Genomic DNA, 18,697 nt, shown 5'->3' with positions numbered 1-18,697 from the left:
CTGTAATAGGATGGTGTTAAACTAGAATCAGTAGTTCTTAACTTTTTTGTGTGTCATGGAGCTCTATATACCCCTCCTCAGGATAATGTTTTAAAATGTATTAAATATAATACATTGGATTTCTAAGGAAACCAATTTTAATCAAGACATTGATATACAGGCACATATTTGTATATATATATATATGCATACATATATATATTTTGTATTTATATATATATGCATACATATATATGTGTGTGTGTATGTTTGTGTGCAAAAAATGTTTATCGATCATCTCTCTATCTATTTCCATTTAATGGGTTAGATGGTTTTCTAGAATGTAGTCTGTGTTTCATAAATGTTTGGTGACAAAAAGTCCTTTTTTGGGACAGCTAGGTGGCGCAGTGGATAGAGCACCGGCCCTGGAGTCAGGAGTACCTGAGTTCAAATCCGGTCTCAGACACTTAATAATTACCTAGCTGTGTGGCCCTGGGCCAACCACTTAACCCCATTGCCTTGAAAAAACCTAAAAAAAAAAAAGGTCCTTCTTTGAATAATTGTTTAGAAGCCTTAAGAATGCATATCTCACACTGCATGTCTGCCCTTGGAAAGATCATTAGATCCCAGAGAACAGGGTCTAAATCTCTTTTCTTTGCATTCATAGTTTACCCAAACCTGGGGTTCTGTGTATGTGGGGCGTTCAAACAGTGACAACAGAACTGAATACAAGAATTGTATATTCAAAATTTTTATTAGTGTAGGAAGAAAAAATGCAATGGGAAAATGTACCCATCTCAATCTACAACAAAAATCCATATCACAACTTACCCAGTTTACTTCTTGTCAGGTCCCAGATCAAACTGGGTTTTTTCTCTTAATGGAAAGGTCTAATGAAGTATTATTCTCTAGTAGAAAGTTACTTTGTTTAGTTGGATTTTGAATGTTCTTTTCCCCCCTCTCTTTTATTTTCTGTTGTCAAACTATGACAGTGATGTCGGCTGGTGTTTTCTATTTATTTAGTTTTGGGTGTCAGTATTTCCCTATACTCAGGTTTCTTATTCCAGAATAAAAGAGCTATTCATACCAAGGAGAGGTGTTCAGATCCTCTCCTTAAGATGCAAAGCTTAAAGTAAACATCTCATCTTTATTTGAAGATCCAACAGCTTTCCCCAAGGAAGGTTCATAAAAAAGTACATACTTTATCCAGTCCTGAGACTAGCATAAGTCCTCAGGAATACTAGGGACTAGAGAACTGCTTTTCTGTATTTGATTCAAAAATATTTGTTAAAGAAGTATGATAGGATCACATGGAGAGTCTTCTTAAATTTCCAATTGTTCAACTTCCTTAAATCCTACATTAGCAGACAACATTCGATATTTAGTGGGGAGGGGGAGAAACCTTAACTATGAGCAGTATCTTCTGCTGCCTGTGATGTTCTAGGCCAGCAAAGAATTCGTTTATCTATTTTGATAAGAGAAACAAACCAGAGGCATCTCTCTTTCTCTCTCTCTCTCTCTCTCTCTCTCTCTCTCTCTCTCTCACACACACACACACACACACACACACACACACACAAACAACACAGGTCAAGGCATGTGGTTAAATTTCCAGAGTAATTCATTTATATCTGAAATGAAGCCAGGAAAATAATAAATACAAAGATTAAGTATTTACAATTGCATCAATGACAAGAGAAGCCACTAGATGAATGAACACAACATATTTACACTGAAGAAACAAAAGCTCAACCCCAGGAAACTGGGAGCCAGCCTAGCAATGTAAGTCATGACTATATCTGTGGCAATCAAAATGATTCTGCTCAGGTGGCCTGGGAAATGATGGGAAGGCCCAGATGGGTTTACTCCTCCCCCATTAAGGCAGCGGTATGAGGAGCTCAGTGATCAGTTCTTGGTTTTCCTGGCAGCAGAATGTGGTTTTATTAGGCAGAAGCTGGTCTTGATAAAGCCTTCCTCCAGCCCTGGTGGAGCTGTGGACCATGCAAAGGGTGAAATGACACCGTGAGGTAGGGGTAGAGGGAGTTGGTACCCTTAAGACTAGCCTTTGGCAGTAATGACAATTACATGGAGAAAGAACCTGAACTGCAGTTGCACCATTTAATTACCTTAGTCTTAAGATTCTTCTATGGGAGAACGAACATGCTGATGGGTATACCTCTGAAAGGAATATTTTTCTCTTCCTCAGGGAAGGAAGAACCTAGCCCAAGAAGCCCCCTTAGTTTTTGTAGTAACCCTGGAGTAATATTTAGTAGAGGCAGAAAGGATTGACTTTTATCTGATAGTCTATAGGGGAAGAACTAGAGAAAGAGGAATTTGAGTCAGATCTGTTAATAGTGACTGTGGGTTTAAGTCTACTCTTTCCTTCTCTCTATTTCTTTCCTCTCTTCTTGTTGACTTGCTTTCTCCACTGCAAACCTTCCTTGGAAATTTAATATCAGGCTCTCCTCAAAGCAGGCTGTCTTCCAAAAAAAGTAGGCACTCTCCCATCCAGGCTGGCCCAAAACACACCTTTTCTTTTCCCTCGTTTTGGATTCTGGCAGTGCAGCCCCGTTTTAGATAGCTCCAGGGAACAAATAGTATAGGCTGTTCCTTAGCAATCTGATAATGGGGAGAAACAAAATGTGTGTGTTTCTGAGTGTGTGTATATGAATGCTTCCTTCTTCATTGCAAGGTCTTTCCCCAAGGGGCTAGAAGTCCACATTAGTTATACATTCATTTATAAGGATTCTGTCTGAATTCTACCAATGTTTTAAAGATCACTTTTAAAAAATGAACAGTGTATGTTTTCATCATATGCATGGGATCATAGCATATTGGGGGGAAAAAAGGAAGAAAAACTAACAGAGAGGAATAGTAGTGACAGCTCTAGCTCTGGAGTCAGAAAATATAGGTTAGCATTCCAGCTCTGTAACTGACTTCTTGTATGACCTTGTAAGCAATTTACTTAAGTTCCCTGGGTCTTAGTTTCCTGATGGGGAAAATGAGATGGTTGGACTAGATCCTAAAGGTCCCTCCTAGTTCCACAACCTATGCTTTTTTAATGACCTAGTTGTCTTGTCTAAACACCATTTGTTCAGATGACAGAAACAGATGATTTCTAAGGTCTTTTCCAGCTGACTCCTGTGATCCCTTGGTTTTAATGACCCAGTAGCCTTGTTTAAAAGCCATTTATTTAGACAACAGACAAGTAGATGTCATTGGATAAATAAAAAGCCAAATTGTGAAGTAAAGCAGTGGTTAAGATACACATGGGGGCCACTTAATTAGGCAGTTTCAATCAAAAAGAGAACAATGGCTCAGAACAAAACCCAGAGTTCTCTGCATCAAGAACCTGGGCAAGAAACCGAACCTTGGCTCAACACCAAGCATCCCAGCTGACTCTCCTCTTCCTCTCAGCCTTTCTTCTTCCTTGTATCCCCAATGATGATTTGACATTCACAGCTGTATCTGAATCCAAATTCCCAGGGCACTCAACCACTCTTTGAGAAGACAGTACCAAAAGCCACCAAGTTGAGCCTAGCGTTGGTGAGATGGCTGGACCCAGGTGGAAATGCCCGACCCCTCCTCCCCTCCCATTTCACAGTCCCACCCACCCCACAACAGAGCAAACCATCAGACTGACACCCACTGGGCCCTATTGCTCAAAAGAAGACAAAAGTTAAAATGAGGACAGCACTTGAAGAACTCACTTGAATATGTGTAAGTGCTGAATTCACCAGGTGCAACCAAGAACTGACAACTCTTGGAGTCTCCATCTCAGCTGCCCTTTCCACTTATTTATACATCTTTGATGAAGTCCACAATTCCCTTAATACCCTTGCAAGTGACATCCCCCCTCTTTAATGGTAAATGTTTTGGAATGTCCATAGATAAGAAAATGGACGGTATGGAGGAAAGATTTCATGAGATCAAGTGTCTATCATTTCACCTCCGGATGTCTGAATACTCAGACCGTTCATCCTCCCACTCATTACTTCCCTGGGCTCCATGGCCCCCATGGGCAGCTTTTCCACGGATGTGGGCATTTAGGTGAGTCTTGCTACTTTTTTCCCCCTTGGCACCTCTGGAAGCATCCCTCCCACTTGATTCTGGAAGGTGGTAGCCTAGATCCTCTGGATGGGCCTGGATGGACTTGGATCCCTCAGCCTGCAGCTGTCTGTCCGGAGAGGCTGCCAGTTCCCCCTGAGCAGCTGAGGTGCAGAAGCTTAGGATGGAACAAAGGCTCCCCCAGTTCTGTTCACACTGTGCCTGCACGCTTCGGGTGATGGCCTCCTTCACCTCTTCCCCACAGGTCAGCAGCATGTTCACCAGGTCTACATAGGGTCTGGAATTGCAGGTACAAAAAAGGGAGAGAAAGAAAGAAGGAAAGAGACACTAAGAATGAAACGAGGCAATGGGCACTGCTTAGGGAGCTTGAGCATTAGGACCTGATCTATTTTCCCCCTCCCCCAGACACTGCATTGGGTGCAAAGAACAATTTCAGACCAGAAAGGATTTAATACATCTATGTCTCAGCCTTTGCCTGAACTCCTTTAAGGGACTTCAAATAGAACTGATTTAGGAGAGTAATACTATATTCAAAGCCAGCTAGAGAAAGGGAATTGATTTGCCTATAAGATGGCATCATATGGCTTGGGGAGGAATGCTGACTTTGAGGACTCCATTGAAGGTCTCTAAATAAATTGTTACCTAGGCTTAGTCAAACTCATATATGTCCCTGAACCCATAAAGGTTTATTTATGACTTTGAACACTCACCAGAGTAACCCTGAGTAAATCAATTTGGTATGAGGCCTTCCTAGGTTGAAGGGAAGGAGGAATGGCTATTCCATGGGGGTTGTAGAAAGAATACAATGTTTGATGTTGAGACACTGGGGTTTGTGTCCCAGTGCTGACATCACTGTGGACAAATCACAGACTCTCTGACACTCCATTTATAAAATGAGGATGATGATGCCCACCCTCCTTACCTCACAAGGCCTTGGGGAGCAAAGAAAACCTCCTCAACAATTAAAAGGGCTTTAGAAATGGCAGTAGTTGTTCACTTTAATTCCCTGAGACTACAGACGTGCAGAATGCTTATGCTGAGCTGCCTTGAAGGAGGGCTAAGTGTCCTCAAGCAGAAGAAACATTCAGTTCTCTGGCCACTCCACCTGCTTTGGGTCTTGTCGTTAGGAAAACAGTTCCCGAAGAAAGAATGGCAGCGCTGTGCAAACCACCCAGAACCAGGCACTATGCCTCCTTCCTAAGGCCAATCTGGGACAGGAAAGTCTCCAGCTCAACTGTCAGTGTTTGCTTTTTGAGGTTTTCTTAGCCCACAGGGGCTACAATAGCCCAGAAGGCCAATGCTATCTGGAATGTGGCTAACCAGAGTTCCTAAGCCAAGTTCAGCAGTTCTTGCTTAATAGGTTCCCTAGTACATAAATATTGCCACTCTGAGCCATTATCTGGGTCATAAAGTTCACTTAGGAATGTGTGATCACTTAAGGGAAGGAAAAAACCTCACTTCCCACAGTGCTTCACCATAGTAGAAAGAGCACAGGGTTTGAATTTTGGTTATTGAGTATTCAATAGGAGAAGACTAGGAAAGCCTTTATTCTTGTTGGCTTTGCTATTTTACTGCCTGTGTGATCTTGGACAAGTCTACTTCCCTTTTCAGTTGCCTCTAAAATAAAAAGGGAAGGCATTCACAAGGCATCTTCTATGTGTAAGGTACTGTGCTAAATATTTTTTTAGATGCCAAATATTAATTCATTTGATACTCAGTACAACTCTTGATATTTTTTTAAACCTCATTTTACCCCATTTTACAGTTGAGAAAATAGAGAGAAAAAGATTAAATGACTTGTCCATGGGGTGGCTAGGTGGCAACAGTGGATAGAGCACTGGCCCTGGAGTCAGGAGTACCTGAGTTCAAATCCGGCCTCAGACACTTAATAATTACCTAGCTGTGTGGCCCTGGGCAAGCCACTTAACCCCACTGCCTTGCAAAAAACCTAAAACAAAAGACTTGTCCAGGATCATATAGTTATTAAGCTGACTGAAGACAAATTTGAATTCAAGCCTTCTTGACTACAGATCAAAAAAATTGCTCTATCTATTGTACCCCTTAATTGTCTCCAGAAAGGGGGACTAGATAGTCTCTTAAGGTTTTGTTCAAATTTGAATTCCAAGAAAAAAGCAACAAAAATCTATTTTGTTGTCTTGAATTATAGTTAATATTTATGTTAGGCAATGGGTAAATTTTGATTTTTGTTTATCATGTCTGCCTCACTTTGAGATCTACAATGGAATGAAATAGTATTTAAAGCCAGCATCCCTAAGCAGGTGGGGATCAGTTCTCCTAGTGGGAAAAATCAAAGCCCTGAGAAATGAGATACTTAAGCTTCTATAGGAGATGATAAGACTCCAGATTTCCTAGGGATATTTTTTTGTTGGTACTGAGAACCAGGGACTGAACTATAGGATAGAAAATAGAAATGGATTTAGGATTAGGAGTCCAGGGTTTTAATCCTTGACTTATTATCTTGACCAGTTGTGTGACCTTGAATAATTCAATTTCTCTCCAGATCTCAATCTACTCCTCTGTAAAATGAGACGATCCCTCTGAATTCTAACTCCTTTGATCAGTCTAATGTAGTGCAGTATTTCAACAGAAAAAGCATTAAACAGCCTTTAATGAGCCCCTAATGGGAAATGAAACCTCTATGGGAAGCAGAGAAATGAGACACAGTGTGGGGGCCCATCTGGGGTTGCTTAAATCATCAAATCTCCATATTGAACTCTTAAGAGGCAGAACAATATGGTGGAAAGAAAGCTGGCTTGGAGTTTGGAGACCTGAGTTTAAATCCCAGCTCTGATACTTATGAAACAGCATTGTCATGAGTAATGAATGCCATGAATAAGTCATTTTACTTACCTAGGTCTTAGCTTCCCAATTATCAAAAATAAGGGTTATTATAGTAATAACAATACTATTACTACTAATAATAATCCATTACCTATCTTTTATGGTGATTGTGAGGGAAAGTGCTTTGTAAATTTGGAAGTTATTGTAATTCTATTTTCTCCTTTTTTTACTGTCATTCTCCAAAGAGAGGGGGTGGGGTCAGCTGTAAGTGAATTCAGGTTGGTTGGCTGGCCAGCCATCTCTATTCTCCTTCAGTAGGAGCCATTCTATTGGTTCTTGGCAGCCCAAAGAGGTGACTCTAGGAGTGCTAGTCACTCAGAACTTTGCTTGACAAGAGAGCTGCACACTATCAGAGTGTGCAGAACACAGTTAATCTAAGTTGCGTCTTGGGTTGGCACAGTGCCTTCTCATGCTGCAGCCTCAGCCTGTGTCTAATGACAAAGCCCAGCTCCCTTAACTGGGTGTCAGCGAGGCTAAAGGATTAAAAAAAAATACTTGGAAGGAGACGTGCCTGAAAGCTCAAAACCACTGACTGCTGCCAGCAAAACAGCAACAGTGCTGCAGCTGGAGAGCCAGGATGGCTGGAGCTTGGAGGAGTGTCTGATTGGGTTTGGGCATATGTGGGGTGGTGGGGATAGAGAGCAAAGATCTTCACATTTCTAGAGCACTGTCTTTCCTTACAAAAATATGGTAAAGTGGATAGTACATGGGACTGTTATCCTCATTTGACAAATGAGGAAACTGAGGCATAGAGGTAGAATGATTTTCATAGTGTCACACAAGAAGATGCCCCAACCTCAACTTGATTGATTCAAGTGCTGTCCCAGATTGAATTTTTAAAAATTTTTTTTATTTTTTTCATTCAGCAGTCAAGAAAAGTCAAATCACAGAATGTTCTGCTAATGAAGGAAGACTGAAGTAAGGAAGTGGGCTAGTTGATATTCTGAGTTTTCCAACTCTCCACAAGACAGAAATCCTCTTGCACCAGTTACTCCAGTTGTAGCTAGAAGACTTAAGCTACATTGCTCTTAAAACAGGCTCTGGTCTTTGGACTGATAAGACCAAAGATCTTATCAGTACAAAGATAGGCATGTTTGGACCTGCAGCAGGGGGAGTTGTGTTCGAACCCCTGGTTCTGACACTTACAAAATTGTGTGAGGTTGAGTCACTACATTTAATTCCTTTGAGCCTCAGTTTCTTCAGCTATCAAATGGGGACAATAAAACCATGCCAAGTATCACAGGGTTGTGAGGAAAGGGTTTTGACAACTTTAAAACACTGAAAGAAATGAATTATTGTCTTGAGGAGAATCTGCTGAAGGCTGGAGTTTCCCATGGGGGTTCTTTTGCTTCTTTTTAGAACCTCTCAGCCTCCCTGAACACTAAGGGATCTGTGCAGCCTCATTCCCTGGAGCCCAGAAATAACCCCAATGACATGGGGGTGAGGGCTGTGGAACAGTCCCTGAGGAGATTCCTAATTCTTCAAAATAGGTCAAGCCCTGACCCACATTCCAGGTCCCACCAGAAAACTCATACTTCAAGGGAGAGCTCTACCATTCTTTAAAAAAACAGAGAGCATTCCCAACCAGAAAATTTAGTAACACCTGTTCAAAAACTCCTCATTCTAAAAAGAGACCACTCCAGAAAGAATAGGTTTCTCCAAGCTGTAGAGGAATATAAGAGGTTTCTAAGTTAACCTTCCTATTTTCAGAGCAGGGAGCCAACATTTTTGTCTCCTAAAGGAGGCGTGTTGGTTATGCACGTGAATGAACTTGGTGAGTGTTTTTTGGCCATGGAGCCTGTTTGTCTCTTGTCTTACTTAAAAGTTTTGAGAGACAAGCTCTCCTTCCCAGAGGTGCCTAGAAAGGAGAGTTTCACAACTCCCCCTTCACCTATCACAGGCATATGTGAGAGATTAAAGAAAGACATTTAAGAACCCTGAAATAGCTTACTTATTTACTAGCAGACCCTTTTCTTCCAAGCTATAAGTGAACTACCATCATGGGTCAGGGTGAAAGGCCTGGGTGCAAGATTTGAGTTGGTTTTCTGCAAGTCAACTCATATCTCTGAATGCCTCAGTTTCTCTAACTGAAAAGTGGGAAGTACAATCTTTACTCTCTAGAGAAGGTATGAAGCTGAATAATTATGAAACTTTTAGAATCCCCTCTGAAGAAGGGGAAATTTATCATCCTTCAGGAAAAGGGTATTGAAATATTCAATAAATTTTTTATTGAGTTTATGGGTTTGGTACTATTAAGCATTCTCATTGAATGTCAGGGCAGTCTGTTCATATCCCAAGATGGGATGCCCCCTTCTCCTGGACAAACTGGCAAGGTCTTCACACCTCCTTTTATATAGGGTAGATTCTGGAATCCCATGTGGAAACAAATCCTGCTATAAATCTAGGCATCTCAGGTCATCAAATGATACTGAGATTTGGTGGACCTGGCCTGCAGATGTCAAATTTCAGGGCCCTCATATCACTAGTGATCATTAGACAGCATGCTGAATTGAGAATCCAAAGATATTTCATAACTACATAGAGCTAATTTACTGTTATAAATGACCTTGGACAACTTATAGTCTCATTTGCTCATGTATAAAATGCAAATAAAGTCTGCCCATCTCCTAGAGTTATTGTGAGGAGCAAAGAGATCCAATATGTTAATAAATAACTTTGAAAATTTGAAGCATCTATTAATACATTTTAAAAACCATGCTAGGGGTTAAATACATATTTACTGAATTGAAATAAACTGTGATTTAAAGGCCTGTTTTTATTTGACCTCCTTCCTTCTTAGCCTCTATCCTTTTGAATCTCTTGATCACTCTTTTCTTTTTTTGGAATAATTACATACTATTTTCTCCTTGTACTTCAGAAATAAAAAAAAAATTATCCCCTTAGTTCCTTTTTGAGTTTAAAAAAGTAACTATCTGACTCCCTAGGAGTATCTGGATAAATGAGGCTAAAGGAGGAATGAACTCTAGTCTGGGGGACTTTGGGAAAGAGTTCTCTTGTGTGACCTATGAAAAGTCACATCTCTTCTTAGGATGCTAATTACATAATAGGGTTCATTCCCCTTGAGGCATAAAGGTGTCTTATTGTTGGGTGAGATAGTACTTGGTTGTCTTTGACCTCAGAATCTGCTACCGTCCTGTAGAAGTTGAAAGAGTTTATCCAAAGGGAAGTTGAACTTGGCCTGAATTCCTATTGGGCCACTTGCTACTTCTCCTCTGAGTCAGTTCTCTCCTCTGTAAAATTGGGGTCTTGGCTTAAATCATCTCTATAGTGCTTAGTCTCTAAAGCCTCTAATGTTATGATGGGACTGGGTCAAAGTTATTTTGGTGTTTTAGCCTAGCAGGGGCCTATAGGATTTCATTACTATAACCAGAGAATTACTCTCTTCCTGAAGTGACACCAAGATAAATGACATTTCTAAGGCCTGCTCTAATATTTGTTATAGTAAAGCTTTTCCATCTCAGTTGCTTCTGGATTTTGAAAAAGTGGAATATGCTTTTTACCACCAATACCCATGCTAATGGGAAGGAAAGCCTGGAGGGGCCATTAAGGCTTTTAGGTAGCAGATTGTATGCCTTTTTTTTTTTTTAAGGAAAGATAAACCATTCCAAAAGAGGTTACCGCACTTTCCCCCCAACATCATTCCCAAGCAGAACTAAGCAGGGGTAATTCCTTTTGTTGCTGACTTGCGGCTAAGCAGCCAGAGAACTCACTCATGCACTAGCAGATCTTTGAAATGAATCATCTCCACCATCACTTGTATGTTCTCTTTGGCAGCTGAGCAGAGGTTGTGTCTCAGGTAGCATTCCCGCTGTAACTGGAATACCATTTCCTTGATGGCTGGGCACTTCCTGCTGATGCAGCTAAACTTGTGCCTCAAGGCATGGGCTTTACACTTCAGGGCATCTTTGATGAAGGACTTACCCTGAGCAAATAAAGATGAGAGGAAAAGAGAGAGAGAGAAGAAAAGAGCACATAGGAAGATGTAAATTTTTGTACTCTGTCACTCATAGATCAAGAACTAGAAATGACCCTAGAAGCCATCTCTCTCATTCTACAGATGAAGAAATTGAGGCAAGAGAGATTAAGTGACTTGCCAAAGTCATATAAGCAGCAACAGAGTCAAGATTTGAACCCAGATCCTTAGATTCCAAAGCCAGCATTCTTTCTACTGTGCTCCACTACTTTCTGCTGAATAATCTTGAGCCAGCCTCTTCCTCTCTCTGGGTCTAAGTTTTTCCATAATTGAAGGAGTTTGAACTGGACATTTTCTAAGTTCCTTATAGCTCTAACATATGTTCATGTTTTGTGTTCATTCTTCCTGAACCAAAAAGGGGCTTTCTGACAGCTGTAATAGCTCCACCTTAGAATAACTCACTAAGTGAAATGTGGTGGGAGAAGTAACTGAGTTGGAAAGGGGAAACTTGAAGATCTGGGTTCAAATTCTGACATTGACAGTTACTAGCTGTGTGACCTTGGGCAAAATACTAAACTCCCACTGCCTCCAAAAAAACAAACCCAAGAAATAGCTTCTGACCTCTGAGGGTTGTTTAGAGAAAAGCACATTATAAACCTCAAAGTGTTGTTTGAAGAAAAAAAAAAAGTGAGTTGTCATTCTCTTTAATAAGGAGATGTAGTCAGCTAGACCTTGAGGAATAGCGAGACTTTCTTGTTAAAGTCTCTTTTTTAATTTCTACCTATTAGGGAAATTCTTTTTAAAGGAACCTGAAGTTATAGCTGACTTTTGGCAGCTCTAGCTTTCCTCAGAATTATCACTGATTGGGTTTATAACTACTATCTCCCCACCCCAATCCTTCTCTGGATTAACAGTGCTGTTTTTCCCCCCCTAGTGGAAGGTTCTTTGTGCATGTCCATGGATTCCTCACTCAGCTGCAGTGAATCGCCTCATTCTTTTCCCTTCTGATACCATTTTCATTCTCAGGGAGAGATATTAACATTGGTTTTTCTCATTACTGCTAGAAAACCAGCTGTAGTGGGAAGAGCACTGGCTCTGACATCAGAGGACCAGGGTCTGACTTCTGGCTCCTTCTCCTTATTGCTGCTGTGACCAAGGACAAGTCATTTCCCCCTTTTAAATCTTAGCTTCTTCCTCTGTAAAATGAGGGGGTTAGATTGGATGACCTCTGAGGTCTGTTCCAGTTCTAAATCTTATGATTCTGATTCCCTAAATCCCCATGAACTTTTCTCCCACAACTTCCGGAGGAAAATTCCTTTTCATAAGAAAATGATTCCAACCCCTTTAAGCTATTAGGATTGTTGTCTCTGTGACACTTGCCTGGCAGCATCTGGAGATCTGAACTACCCAGCTGACAAAGACACTCCCCCTCCTCCTCACTCTCCCAGCCTTGGAGTGGCCAAGCCAGCCAGCTAGGCACACATCTGGCCTACAGTTCTCTTTCCTGGCAGCCCTATTGGTCTCTTCTTATCCTAGAAAGGAGACAGCTGTTAGGGGCTTCAGAGGGGAGCTTGGAGCACTTAATTCCTTTATCAACCTCCAATGGCAGATCAAGCTTATGCATCAAAGTATGCCCAAGTCCTCACACTTTCCATTACAATAGCAATAAGCTGTTGCAGATGACTTTACCTCATGGTTTTTAGATAGACACAAGGAATTACGTTTCAATTGGAAAAGAAGGCTAGGACTGGAATTCTGTGGCTATTCAGCACATTTCCTTGGCTCTCTCTTGAAAGCAACTGTAATATTTGAATATATTTTATTTGTAACAGAAAAAAAAGTTATGTAGTTTTCCTTTCTCCTTAGCTTTTTGCCCTTATTTTTCCTCTTCCCACCTTGCCACCATTCTCCCCAACCCCCTCGAGGAAAAAAGATCAATCATTGTACAGGGTAATGGGCACATCTGAAAAACTGAAAAATAATAACTCTGGGAACTGTGAATGTGTGTTGATTATGAGTTTTGAAAAATAAGACTCATCTTATTTCAGGTTAAAGCCTTTCTCTTCCCTCTTTTGTTCCTTTATCCCATTATTTCAATGTATTAGGGATCTATGAAGTAGAAAGAGTGAATATAATAGAATCAAAAAGACTTGAATTCAAGACCTACATCTGTCCTTACTGGCTATGTGATCTTTTAACCTCGCTAGGCAGTGTGACTAAATGAGCTCAAAGATCTCTTCTAGATCCAATTTCAAATGATTCCTCCATGACACAGTCTTTTGGGAAACTTCTAGGGGAAAAAGTTTTCATCATGTGGGGGTTAAGCCACTGGTAAAGGACCTCTTCAATTTTACTAAGGATAGACATAAGTCCATCACTAGATCTGGCCAGAGCTTTCACTACACTGGCAAAGTCTATTAGAACTTGGGCCCAATTATACTCAGGGAAGCATCAATCAGGCTAGGATCATGGTAGAGAACTACTCTTTCCTAATGGACACCAATGGATCTTTGTTCATGGGGAGGAGAGATGGGGAAGCAGAGCTTCAGAGCTTATCTATTCTACTATTTATTTTTGCTCTGCCATTTCTGCCATGTTCCAACTACTACCTCAGTCTTTAGCCTGCCAGGCTCCTTTTACCTACTTCTAAGGAAGGGTAAGTGATACCATGGTTACTTCTCAGTGCCAAAATCAAGGAGAAAACATTTGAGCATGAGAGACAACATTGCTTTGTATGCAATGCCTACAGAATGACAACAGTTCATTTTCTAAAACTACACTAGAAATTGCAAGGTCAAGCCAAAAGTGGCTGGCCCATTCAAATGTTCTCATCTCTCCCCAGTGAAATGGGAGAGTAGGTTTACAAGACTTAATAACAGGATGCTTCCAATGATGTTTAAAATGAGCTGGGGAAAAATGAAGGAAAAGAGCCTAATGTCATATGCTTTCTGAAAATATATTTATTATCAGTGTTAGAGCCAAAGATTTTTTTTTTTGGCTGTTTGGCTGCCATGCCCGATGTAGTGAAGTTGTTTTATTTCTGCTTAACATGAAGCTAGCTGGAGTGGATTCCACCTAGATTAGGTCTAGTTAAAGAAGGGAATTGAGGCATCATGGAGATTCTTTGGTGAGGGCGGAGACAGGAGGAAGTCAAGAACTGTTCAATTTGTTCCACTGGGGGCAGTGAAGTATGGTAGAAAGGGCTCAGTTTTTGCAGTTAGAAGATCAGGGTTCCAATTCTGGCTCTGGCACTTCTTAGTCAAGTTCCTTTCCCTCCTCCTGCCTCAGTGTGCTCATCTGGAGGATGCAATGGAGATGAACTAGATAATGTTTCCAAGTCTAAAATCCTATAATGCTGATAAGAGCTTACAGTATCTTCTAAAATGCTGCGAACTAAACCAGCCCTAAACTGTATGCTTGCATTAGTGTGTTGGAGCAGCAGTGAGGGGAGTCAAATTGGGGTGCTGTCTTAGGACTTCTGCCTTCCTGGGTGTGCACTCTTTGTCCTGACCTTGGTCTACATTGCTCAGATTCCCAGATGATTGCTCAACTCTCTTGATTTCACTTTGCTTATGCAGACTCAGCCTAAGAGACCAGAAGGGTTTAAACAGTCAACTCTGTGACCCCCATAATGGCTCAACTGAGCATGAGGGGAGGGGATATTAGTATTAACTTCTTTTGAATTTTTATGAAATCTGTCAGATTAGATTTTTTTTAAAGACTAAGGAGATTTAAGAAAAAATGTTTTTTTACTATGAGCATTTCACAATGACTATTCACATCACATGTCCAATGACATATCAGATTTTTCTTTACCTGGGCGTCGAATTTTCCAGCGTTGTGCAGGAAGGTCATGCAAATATCATGCAAGCCTCGAATCTCACAGGAATTGTTTTCAAAGCACTCAAATACCCCACATCCCACGTCGCCAGCATTTACCAAGCAATGCTGGATTTCCGCTAAAACAAAGATTTTAAGACAAATTCATGCATCTAGTTAGACTGGGGGGACTAAGGAAACATGAATAGAAGCAAAATTTCCTAATGATCATTTCAGGATCTACAGAGCACAGAGCACTAGGATGCAGTTAAAAAAACAAAACAAAACAAAGAAAGCAAGCAAAAAACTAGTTACTTGCAGAATTCTGACCAAATCTATATATTACAAAAATAATATCCAAAAATAGACAGTGTCCTGCCATTTCATTTCATCCTACCATTTTCACTGAATTCTTAAAGGTAATATTTTATTTTACAGCAGATGATATTTTAAACCCTGCTTATTAAGTATACCTGGCAAGTAATTTTTTTAAATAACCTCCTTACCTCCCTTTTACATTTGCAATATTTCACCATTTTGGTGGTATCAGTTAAATAAAACATTTGTCTTTATTTAGATCTGTAGGAGCTGCTGCCTATTAAATCCCATCCATTTCCTGCCTGGCAGAAAAGGATCTCTGCCAAATGGAGTTTCAATTCAGCTTTATGATTCAACACCTAAAAATTAAAACAAAATTCCTATTAAGGCAGTGCCTAGAAAACCATCTGCATTAAAAATACCAGGCTGGTGGAACTGTGGTTTGCAAGGAGCTTAGGAAGAGAGTCAACTTAGGGGCAGCCTTCAGGGCTAAGTGAATGATGCCCAGAAGCTGAATGATCTACTCAGTGAGAGGCTCCTTTAATTAGAACTGGAGAATGCGACAAGATTTCATTTAATTTTCCATAAACCCCAGCAGTATGAGCAGTCTCTATCTCTGTCTTTCTCCCTCTTCCTCCTCCCCCCTTTTCTCCCTCCTCCCCACAGGGCAACATTTTTTTTCTTCTGAAAGAATTAAGAAAGAAGAGATAGGCTTAAAGGTTTTGTATGAATTGGCTAGTGGAAAAAGCAATGAATTTGGAGTCTTAGGAGCTGAGTTTGAATACTTGGCTTGCTAAGTACTACTATCTGTATGACCTTGGACAAGTAATTTACCTTCTTTCCATACCACAATTTCCTCAGTCTGTAAAATGAGAGCATTAGACTATCTCTAAAGCCCCTTTTAGTTCCAAGTTCTATGGGACATCCAAACCCTCTTCTCCCTTAACCTCATTTAAACAGGTGATAAAATGAATCCAGAAAAGCCCAAAGTGGAGTTGTGACAAGAACTCGAGCAGCTCGTGGGTCCACGGGATTGAAAATTCTGACCTTAGAAGGTCAGAGATAGAAGAGATTTTAGAGATAACCGTCTATCCCTTTCATTTTACCTTCCCAGAGTGGTTAAGGAGCTTGTCCAAGGTCACACAGACAGTAGGAAAAAAGTCAGTCCTTCCCACTGGCTTCCCACCACACTGGATTGCCTCTCCTGCTATACTGTGCTATTCTCTGGGAAAGCTTTACAAGCAGCCCTGGAGGTCTAAGTGGCTGGGGAGGCGACTGACTCTTTGTCAAGGTTTGAATAAGATCTTGTATTTGGAAATGTGGGGCTGGAGCCTGAGTTAGCACATGGGTAAAAAAGCCCCTTTTCTCCCCCTCCCCCACTGCAGTCGCAGGGTGCAGTGCATGTTTTACACTGCTGGGCTTCACGTGTGGCCAGCCCTAATGGGCACTCGTGCATTCCAGCTCGCACGGGGGTTTGAACTAGTGCTGCTGCAGCATTTACACGGTTAAGAAAGGCAAAAAAGAAAAAAAAAAGGCGTCCGGGGGTGGGGAGACCGAAGAAGCTGCAGGAAGCTTTTCTTTCGCTCTGGGAAAAGGTCCAGCCCCGTGCATTGCACGCTTGGGCTCTTCCAGGCAGCTCGCCCACGAGGGTTTGAGGCGCAGCAGTGGCGGCAGCAGCGGCAACAGCGGCGGCGGCGGCGGCGGCAGCAGCAGCAGCAGCAGCAGCAGCAGCAGCAGCAGCGGCGGCGGCGGCAGCAGCAGCAGCAGCCCAGTTCCCGGCCAGTTGCATCATTTTTCTTTGCTCGCCGCTCTGCGCCAGAGAAGAAGGCTACGGCCGGTTTTGGATTCCATCCCGCCTCCCCCACCCCATTCCCAACTCTTTAAGCTCTGCCTGAACCAAAAGCCGGGAGGAACCTAAGGTCCCCGGCTCGGGAGAGTGAACTAAGTTAGCGGCTCGCTCACACAACATCTTTCCAGATGGAAGCCAAAGCTTGGGGCTGAGTTGAAGCGAAGTGGGGAGCACGAGCCAACTTCCCAGGGCACAGCTCGAGCCTGATGCCCGCAGTCTGGGACTGGGAGCCACGCTCCTTCACACCGGTCAGCTGCCCGGCGTCATAGGACCCAGAGCTAGAAAGAAGCTCCTAGAACCAGCCCTCCCCCCGCCCCAGCACCCCCCTTTTTTAAAACAAATGAAGAAGCAAGTCAAGTGGAAAGTGATGCTGCTTGCCTAGATTCGCTTCCTTAAAGCATTCAAAGGAGAGCAGCAGCTAGCAGCCCTACCCCAGTGCAGGCTGCTATTGCCACGGCAACACGTGAGGCTTCAGGGCTACCGGTGCTGGAGAATTGCTGTGCAGCTGAAAAGTCGGAAGCCGGCGAACAGCGTGCCGGCAGATCCGGGGCTAGCCCCAGAGTTGGCACCGCTGCCCTGTAACTCTTGTTTTCTCTGGGGCAGAGGAGGGCTTGGGAGGGGGAGTGAGTGAGTGAGAGGAAAGACACGCGCACCCATTGCAATACAGATGGGGGTGGTAGCCACAGACTGCAAAACCCAGCTTCTTTCTAGTCACCGTAGCCCCCTTGAACCTACCTGTATTTTGCAGGGAGAGCCGCCCTTTCTGCGGAGGGGCTCTGTCCTGCGTTCCTTCGGGGGGGTGAGTGGCTTCCGTCCCCAGCACGGGATCGAAGCTGACCAACACCAACGCCAGGGTCACTAGTTGGCTGAGCCGCTCCACACACATGGTTGCAGTTACAAAGCTCCCGCTCTGAGAACCTTCACTCTTTGTGTTCTCTTCCTCTTCCTTCGAGTATTCTCCTCCTCCTCCTCCTCCTTCCACTCTTCCTCTCTCTTCCCCTTTTTCCTCCTCCTCCTCCTTTCTGACTCCACGGAGCGCTCGGGCAGGGAGCTCTGTAACCTCTCTCCGGGGAGCATGTGACCCGTGCTGTTGCCAGTGCTGTGGAAGTGCCCAGGAATGGAAAGGATGGTGCTTCAAATATCCCTGGAAGCTCTGGTGTCACTTGAATGAAGGAGTCGAGCAGGTGTTACCCCCGAGCCCGGACCAATCCCAGCCCCATCCCCGTTTGACTATATGGTCAGGGGGCGGAGCTTGTTCCTAACTACTACACGCTAAGGGAAGCTAAGGAAGAACTTGCAGACCTGGGTGATGCATGCATCCACATCTATACGTTTATCTTTACCCATCTATATATGGTCATATAAATTGCTGATAGATACAAAAAAGGCCACAGCTGTTTCGAATTTACCTGAGACCCAGGCGTTAGGGCCCAGACGCAGGAGCGGAAACCGGAGACAGTTCCAGTCCTTTCTGGGATCCAGGGCTACTGATTGTAAGGGAGGAAAGGCACCCCGGTAGAGCTCAGTGTAGTAGACGGACCTGCGTTAGGATGTTAGTTTTGCCTTTTATTTACCTGCGTGACCTTGGGCAAACTCCTTCACCCCTTTGGTCCTCGGTTTTCTTATCTGTGAAAGAAAGGCATTAGTGTAGACGGTCTTTTTTTTTTTAAGATCTTTTCAGCTCTTGATTCTATTTGATGGGGAGGAGGATTTCGGTCTACACCTTTGGGAAAGTTTCCCCTGCTCCCAGGCATCAATTCATAAAACCTCTAGTATAACCTAGGGCAAATTTCAAATGTTCCTGGTGAAACAGCGCAGCCTCAGAATACACTAATTCTGGTCACTGTCACCGTTTGATTTGGGGGTGG

The 18,697-nt window shown here is 42.6% G+C and overlaps 1 protein-coding gene across 2 annotated transcripts; it reads right to left on the bottom strand.

Moving 5' to 3' along the window:
- Positions 1-1,565: 1,565 nt before the first annotated feature.
- On the bottom strand, positions 1,566-18,436 carry STC2 (stanniocalcin 2). 2 transcript variants are annotated; one of them, XM_074212391.1, is made up of 5 exons: positions 18,404-18,436; positions 17,565-17,991; positions 14,660-14,802; positions 10,641-10,852; positions 1,566-4,324 (listed from the first exon to the last, which is right to left on the bottom strand). In XM_074212391.1, the coding sequence occupies exons 2-5, from the start codon at positions 17,713-17,715 to the stop codon at positions 3,925-3,927; spliced, it is 906 nt and encodes a 301-aa protein (XP_074068492.1). In that variant the 5' UTR covers positions 17,716-17,991; positions 18,404-18,436; the 3' UTR covers positions 1,566-3,924. The 2 variants fall into 2 exon arrangements, with proteins under 2 accessions (XP_074068492.1, XP_074068491.1); XM_074212390.1 differs by lacking the exon at positions 18,404-18,436 and having other exon boundaries at positions 17,565-18,026.
- Positions 18,437-18,697: the final 261 nt, after the last annotated feature.

This window comes from Macrotis lagotis, chromosome 1 (assembly GCF_037893015.1).
Source record: "Macrotis lagotis isolate mMagLag1 chromosome 1, bilby.v1.9.chrom.fasta, whole genome shotgun sequence".
NCBI classification, from domain to species: Eukaryota; Metazoa; Chordata; class Mammalia; order Peramelemorphia; family Peramelidae; genus Macrotis; species Macrotis lagotis.
Note: the sequence above shows the minus strand (reverse complement) of the source record. Positions and strands in the feature narration are given on the sequence as shown.

Bases quoted from the DNA above. Each gene is read 5' to 3' on its own strand.
- STC2 (XM_074212391.1), bottom strand. From the start codon at position 17,715: ATGTGTGTGGAGCGGCTCAGCCAACTAGTGACCCTGGCGTTGGTGTTG. The intron at 10,853-14,659 runs GTAAAGAAAAAT...TTATTTGCTCAG, and splicing joins CTGGAAAATTCGACGCCCAG to GGTAAGTCCTTCATCAAAGA. The intron at 4,325-10,640 runs GTGAGTTCTCTG...CTGCAATTCCAG, and splicing joins AAAGATCTGCTAGTGCATGA to ACCCTATGTAGACCTGGTGA.